This window comes from Rattus rattus, chromosome 3, assembly GCF_011064425.1.
Source record: "Rattus rattus isolate New Zealand chromosome 3, Rrattus_CSIRO_v1, whole genome shotgun sequence".
Lineage (NCBI taxonomy): Eukaryota > Metazoa > Chordata > Mammalia > Rodentia > Muridae > Rattus > Rattus rattus.
Genome location: NC_046156.1, coordinates 35,651,055 through 35,658,718, shown reverse-complemented (window position 1 = coordinate 35,658,718; position 7,664 = coordinate 35,651,055). Strand labels below are relative to the sequence as shown.

Below are 7,664 nucleotides of genomic sequence, written 5' to 3'. Positions count from 1 at the left end.
GTAGTTTTTCTTCTCTACAGGTCTTCAGCTGTTCCTGTGAGCCTGTGTCTTGAGTTCACCAGGCAAGTCGCTTGTAGAAAAAGTTTTGTCTTACCTGTGGTCCCCAGGCTCAGGTTTGCTCGCTGGGTGATGCTATGAGCCTCCACGGCCTCAGCAGCCAGGAAGATTCGCCGCCCCTTCCGGGAGGTTCCGTGCACCAGGGTTCCAGATAGCTTTTGTTTTCCTCTGGGGTCAGTACTGTGTGCAGCGTGCAGTCTCTTCTGGTTTCCCAGGCCTGTCCGCCTCTCTGAAGGTTTAGCTCTCCCTCCCACGGGATTTGGGTGCAGAGAACTGTTTATGCGGTCGGTCTCTTCAGGTGCGGTGTCTCAGACGCAGTGGATCTGCTGCTCCTGGGCCCTCCTCTACGGGTACCCAGAGGCCGTATACAGTTTCCTCCTGGACCAGGGATGTGGGCAGAGGTGGGCAGCGTTGGTGGTCTCCTCTGCTCTGCTGCCTCAGGAGTGCCCGCCCGACCAGGCGGCCAGAACTTCCCTCTGGGGGGCCTGGGAGGAGAGAGCTGCTGAAGGCAGGGATCCTCCGCTGGTCCGGGAGTCTCTTTCCTTCAGTTTCTAATCCACTCTTTGGCCCTAGTCTACGGTCATACCTTCAACTCTCACATAAAAGTGGGTCAGAGATAGTTTATTCTGAAACCACGTGTGCGTGCACGTAGCTTGGAAATACAGACTAAGTTTACTCTGAATTCCATGCTCCGTTCTGGTAATGGAACGAAGGAAGTCAACAATCAAGGCATGTTAAAACACACTGTGGAAACATTAAGTAGGTGGTTATAGGTAAGGGGGCATCTCAGCTGTAGGCACCAAATGTCATCTAATGACACTCTTAACCTTTGCTTGGTGGAAGCTAGAGTTTTGTCAATATGTTCCAAAAGGTGTTTTACCAGTTAGGCCACAGGATGCTAGGTCAGACACAGTAGTGTCCTAACAGGACAATGCCTGTTAGAGGGCTGAACATAGCCAAGGATAATTGTAATTGAGCTCTAGATCAGCAGCACTCCAACTTTGCACAACCAGTGAAGTTTTAATCATCCACCAACCTTGTAGAGAGGCAGTGGAAGGCGCAGTTTCTTTCTGAGAACTCTCTGCTCGCTGTGCTATTTCCCTGGAGAATCCTAACATAATAGTAAACAAGATATTTGCCTGGAATTTTGCATGTGAATGTCTCTTCTTATTTATCAATATTGTTCATGATTCCCCCTTCTCCAAGCAATCTGCCCAAGTAAATGGTTGGCATGTAGTCAGTTCCAATTTCAGTGGTAACAAATCTGTGTGTTTGTTTTTCCTGGCAATAGTCATGAGCATGAGAGAAGCTCAAAGATTAGGGTAGTTGCAGGATTAATGGAAGAAAGTGTTAGGAAAAGTTAAACATATCTTTACTATATGAAGGAATGAATGCATGAATGCAATGACCATTTATGAGGAATACTGAATATAATAGAGGATTCTCATGTACAAACATTGGTAAGAATACATGGAAGGAACCAGTGGTTGTACTGGCAAGAATTGTCTCTTCTTCTTAGATACACTGGGGTGCACTTTATAAGATACTCTGTAGAATTTTCCTGGAGATAGAATTAATGCTACACTGTATATATTATATATTTTTCTCTTCAGAGAAACAGAACTGATACATACTATATGTATGTAATAGATATAATATAATGCATAGCTACATATTAGTTTCTTTTCTGTTGCTGGATCAAACTGAAGACCAAAAGCAACTTTTTTTTTTTTTTTTTTTTTTTGGAGCTGGGGACCAAGCCCAGGGCCTTGCGCTTGCTAGGCAAGTGCTCTACCACTGAGCTAAATCCCCAACCCCTGCAACTTTCTTTCTGTTAAAGGTTTATTTATTCATCTATTGTATATGACTACACTGTTGCTGTTTTCTGAAACACCAGAAGAAGTCATGCAATACCTATTACAGATGGTTGTGAGTCACCATGTGGTTGTTGGGAATTGAACTCAGGACCTCTGGAAGAGCAGTCAGTGCTCTTAACCACTGAGCCATCTCTCCAGCCTGAACCAAAAGCAATTTAATAGAAGGAAGAGTTTATTTGGGCTTACAGTACCAGAGGGGGAGCCCAGTATGGTAGGAGAGGCCTGGCAATAGGGAGTCAGAGGAGGAAGATGAGAAAACACACCTCAGTTACACATAGAAAGCAGAGAACAAACTGATCAACTCTTTTTTTAAAAATTTTTTTATTTTTTATCTTTATTAACTTGAGTATTTCTTATTTACATTTCAATTATATTTCCCTTCCTGGTTTCCGGGCCAACATCCTCCTAGCCCCTCCCCCTCCCCTTCTACATGGGCTTCCCCTCTCCATCCTCCCCCCATTACCACCCCCCACAACAATCACATTCACTGGGGGTTCAGTCTTAGCAGGACCAAGGGCTTCCCTTTCCACTGGTGCTCTTACTAGGCTATTCATTGCTACCTATAAGGTTGGAGCCCAGGGTCAGTCCATGTATAGTCTTTGGGTAGTGGCTTAGTCCCTGGAAGCTCTGGTTGGTTGGCATTGTTGTTCATATGAGGTCTTGAGCCCCTTCAAGCTCTTCCAGTCCTTTCTCTGATTCCTTCAACAGGGGTCCCGATCTCAGTTCAGTGGTTTGCTGCTGGCATTCACCTATGTATTTGCTGTATTCTGGGTGTGTCTCTCAGGAGAGATCTACATCCGGTTCCTGTCAGCCTGCACTTCTTTGCTTCATCCATCTTAACTGATCAACTCTTAAAGCTGGCCCCAAGTGACGTGCTTCCTTCAGCAAATCTCAACCTCCTCAAGATTCTGTAGCCTCCTCAAACAGCGCCATCCACTGGGGACCAAGTGCTCAAGTACAAGAGCCTATGGGAGACATTTCTCATTCTAATCACTACAATACACGGTAAAAAATTACTCAGATGTTTGTATCTGCTAAGAAGTCCCTTCATGTACTACCTGAACACACTGCTGTAATTCATTCTGATGGTAAAGCCAGAGAACCATGGGGGTGTTGGTGTAAATCCCAGTCAGATGGAAGATAGGAGATATTACAGGTTAGCTAGGGGAGCAAGAAGAGCTCCCCATCTTTCTTTTGTTCAGGCTCTCAGTAGGGTCATCCACAATGGAGCAACGGGGAGGACAGTCTACTTTCTGAACTCCCTAACTCATGTACTAACCTCTTGCCCAGAAAGGCCTCCAGACACACACAGAAACAATAGGTAATTTAGTTTAGCCAGCTAAGATAAAATTGACCACACTTTCCTTTGCCCTTACTGCCGAAGGGCAAGTTCATGGACTAGCTGTGTAGGCGTGAACCAGCCCTGGTCTACAGTTGGTGAAAACACTGGACATCGAAGCCAGCACAGAAATAGTTTCTTGAGAACTGTCAACCACAGAGTATGTGATTTTCCTACACAGATTCCTGGCTGTCTGAGGTAGCTACCTGATGATTTGGAGGTGCAATGAAGAAACCCATGAGTTTTTGTTGATTAACTCCTAAGAGTTAAAAACACAAAGATGATTGAATCATTAAAATCAGAACCAGCTACATGCCAACAACTTATTTAGAAAGATTTCTTAGAGAAGGAAGAATTATAAACAGTGTCAAAAAGTGAAAAATACATTCCCTTGGCATATTCTAATTATGTCTTTCATTACTATATCCATTAGGGTTCTCCAGAGGAACACACACACACACACACACACACACACACACACACACACACACACACACACAAAGATGGGGGAAGAGTGTTGCTAGCATTGACAGAAGATACTTCAGGTACTAAGTGTAGTCTAAAATTAAAAAAAAAAATCCATGTCGTCATCACTGGTTCAGTGTTCATTCACTAATGAGTCATTGCTTAAGTAAGCGTGTCTAGGTTGCAGGGCTGCTCTTCCTGAAACTCACTACTATCGCTATTTTAAACCTCAAATACTGATGGATGGGTTCATTACCCATCGCTGACTGGTCCCGGAATGGACATAACCTAGGGTGACACGTTTGGAATGTAGAGCATTCTGTAATCCAGGTACTAATAACTCAGAGGTGGGAGGGGTTGTGATGTGAGCAACTCTAGTGTCTTGGAGAGAAAGTTTGTGGAGGATGAGGATACAGATCTAACCTGTCTTTGTTTTATGTTCTTTTGCAGGGATGATGATGATGATGATGATGATGATGATGATGATGATGACGACGACGACGACGATGATGATGATTTTGTGAACCAAACACATCTCTAGAAATTCTATGGAGAGAAAGGGCCCACGAATGTCCTAGAAGCTGCTCCTTTGTCCTGTTAGAAGACAAAACCATAGCAGGCAAAACCAGAACAGAAATTCCCCATTGCCTGCTAAGCTTTTCACTTACCTCTGCATTTTAAATCACAATGGTGTGCCTTTGAACTCTTGACCGGGACCCACTCCCACCCTCACCCCCAGCAAAACAAATACCCTCTCATTACCTAAAATCACCAGGCCCAACACCTCTATTTTCTTGCCAGTTTATTGATATACATATGAGGTATCATGCCACTTTTAGAATTATATAGAGGGTTTTTTTTCTTTTAAAAAACCCAGAGGAAAAAAAATGTTCCCAATAATTTTCATTCAATGTGAACGACAAGAATATTATAGCTATAAACATTGAAATAACCGTTTCATTTCTTCCTGAGGAAGCCCCATAGTCTAAGTCATGAAAAGGGGAATTCTATGCAAAGCTAGTTTGAAATCCTGCTCTCTCCCATTCTTTCCCCCTGGACTTCTGTCGCTTTCAGGATAGCACAATAGTCAGCTGGAGCTCACAGTGTGAAATATGTGGGTGTCCTCCAGAATTTGGACATGCCTCTTTGACATGCCCAGTGGCCAAAACCCTTTCAAAGGGCAGCTGTTCTACACGGCATGCGACATGTACTTGGGAATGAGCAGGTCTGGGTACCATCTCTCTCTCTTTTCTGATTCATTATACGTGCTATTTTTTTTTTTTTTGCCATTTATTTCACAGGCACTGTCTCCCTACATGAAAGGATGTCAGTAGCCAATTTATCTAGAGGTTCAAACGTGGAGACATATGTCAGTTCATTTTCCCCGCTTGCTTCCTGAGCTGACACTCCGTCACCAGTGAGGCTGTAACAGCTGGAGCTGCTGGGGCTCATGACCCCCTTGAGCCAATTTTCTTAAATTAATGGACACGGATGTGAGGGATGATGGTCCTGCTGGGCTTGGTAGCAGTAAGCGGGAAGACTCATTTCACCGTATTTTGATTTGGCCTCTCAGTCAGGGTCCTTAAAATTGGGTTGTTTAGACGATTCTTTCTGGTAAGTGCTTAAAAAAAAATCACTGTATTCTTCGAGTTCATAAAAGATGGAAAAACTTTAAATAGAGAAATCGATAATTGTGGAAATAAGGAAGTGGGAAAAAAGTAGTGAGTGGGGCGGGCGTGGGGCACTTAACTCTACTCCACTCTTGTTTTGTAACCAGCAAATAGCTACAAGAATAGCCCGTTCTAGGCCACTGGAATAACAGACAGAAATATTCAGGCTGTTGATTTTCGTGCATATCGTTTTTCTAAATATACCTTGTAGAATAGTTTATAGGACCGTGTACAGTCCCAGCGAGGAACGTTCTCCATAGATTTACATATGGGTCAATCACAAAACAAGATTAAGTCTATATTAACACAGGAATTGAGATCTACTGCACTCTTGACTCGGATCCGTGACTCACCATGTGTCCCGTTTAAATGAAATATATTTCAGGAACCATGCTCATCTCTGTACTCCCTGTGAGTCTTACTAGATAGGTCATACGGTGGATGACGCTCTGCTGTTGGGCAAGGATGAGGACGATGTGTGAGGGGTTCTCAAACACCGGGCTTCACCTGCTCGCTCTGTTGTCTCCACCCTGACACACAGTCATCGTTTTAAATATTAGATTAAAATTTGTATATGAGTCCGTTGTCAGACAAGCCTGTACATTACACAATTTTCTTTGGGATTACCTGGAAATACACAGTTTTGCAATAATTTAAATCTGGGTACTTTAATTAAGCACCTCAAGGAGCTGTCCTTAGTTTCCGGTTAGTAGAGTTTGTTCAGTAGCCACTCTGCACATTTACAAGGACTTTAAATTTTTTTTAACCTTTATTTCAGGTGCATTGGGGTTTTGCCTAAATGTTTGTCTATGTGAGAGTGTCAGATCTTAGGAGTTACAGGCAGCTGTGAGCTGCCATATGGGTGCTGGGATTTGAACCTGGGTCCTCTGGAAGAACAGTCAGTGCCCCCTCCCCCCCACCATGGAGCCATTTCTCCAGCCCCTGCTCAGTACATTTAAAGGTCACTGTGACTCAGAGAGAACACTTCCGGAAGACTCCAAGTGCATTTCGGTACAACTGGACGTGGCCAGAATAGACCGGTAGCTTACAGCAGAAAGCAAAGAGTTCTCCTTGGTGTATCAATCTGCTCACCATATCTCTCAGAGAATTTAGTCAATACTCTTCCATTAACATATGCTATTTTGATGTAAATGTGTTTCTGTTTACTGTCTAGCAAGTTCAGAATACAGAACTACATCAGCATGAGGTCACTGGGCTATGTACAAGGAGAACCACCTCCTTTGTTTCTGTTTGGAGGACAAAGCCCACAGGCGGCTCCCCGTCCCTGCTCTCCCACAATCATGGCCTTTGCTGACAGCATTTTTTCCACACTTGGAATTCTACATTGTGATGTGATAGGATACTTCACAGAATCAAGTAAAAAAACATTTTACAGTCGAACAGTGGTCCAGGAATCTACAGAAATACAACTGCAGCTGACATACAAAATTGTAAATATTACTATGAAATGGTACAGGTCTGTGTCAGTGTTTCTGGTTTTTTGTTTTGTTTTAAAATTTATGTTGGTTGCTGTTTCACAAGAATCAGATCTAAGAGGAAGGCCATAGGCCTGGGAGCTTCTTAAAGATATTTTTTATGCCCGGACCCTCCACAGTCATCCTTGTGCCGGCACGTAGGAGAGCCTTGCTTGTTTTCCGTGGTGCAGAGGTATGTGTCTGAGAGCTTTTTGGTAGCATCCGTGAGCTCTGGGTGAGGTCTGTGCCAGTATGTGGACGGACAGATTTCCTGTTGTTTTCTCCACGCTATCTCACTTTCTGCAGCTCCTGTCTCAGCCACGAGGGCAGAGGCTGCCCGAGTCTGTGCAGCAGCTTCGAGAGCTCCACGTTGTGGTCTCGGTAGTAGCTGGACAGAAACGCTCTGCTCTGAGTGCAAAGGAGGGAGAAACACATATTTTATTTTACTAAAACGTATTCCATGCATGTGGATTCTGCTGAAATAAATACCCTGTGTACCAGATACGGGTTGAGATGTGAATGAAGCTGGTGAACTGTGTTGGCCACACCCTGGGATACTCTGCTTTTTTTGGTCTGGAGTCGGAAGTGGGAGAGGTGACCACTGTGTGGCAAAGCCTGCTGTCAGTCAGACTTGTGTTTCCACCCTTCTGTGGAGCCTCCAGTTTGGAGACTATTTACACAGTGTCAGACTTTATTCCTTTAACTAAACTTAGCTTATGTTTACAGAGTAACCTTGTTGACATCTACAGCCCTGTTTTCCTAGACTAGCGCTAACTTTATA

The 7,664-nt window shown here is 43.9% G+C and overlaps 1 protein-coding gene across 1 annotated transcript in view; it reads right to left on the bottom strand.

The window, feature by feature from the left end:
- Positions 1 to 6,417: 6,417 nt before the first annotated feature.
- LOC116895748 (bifunctional heparan sulfate N-deacetylase/N-sulfotransferase 3-like) overlaps positions 6,418 to 7,664 on the bottom strand; it is a 39,431-nt gene continuing 38,184 nt past the window's right edge. The window contains exon 9 of the mRNA XM_032896917.1: positions 6,418 to 7,291. Within this exon, the coding sequence (XP_032752808.1) occupies positions 7,172 to 7,291 (120 nt within the window). The 3' untranslated portion in view covers positions 6,418 to 7,171. The remainder of the gene's footprint in view (positions 7,292 to 7,664) is intronic.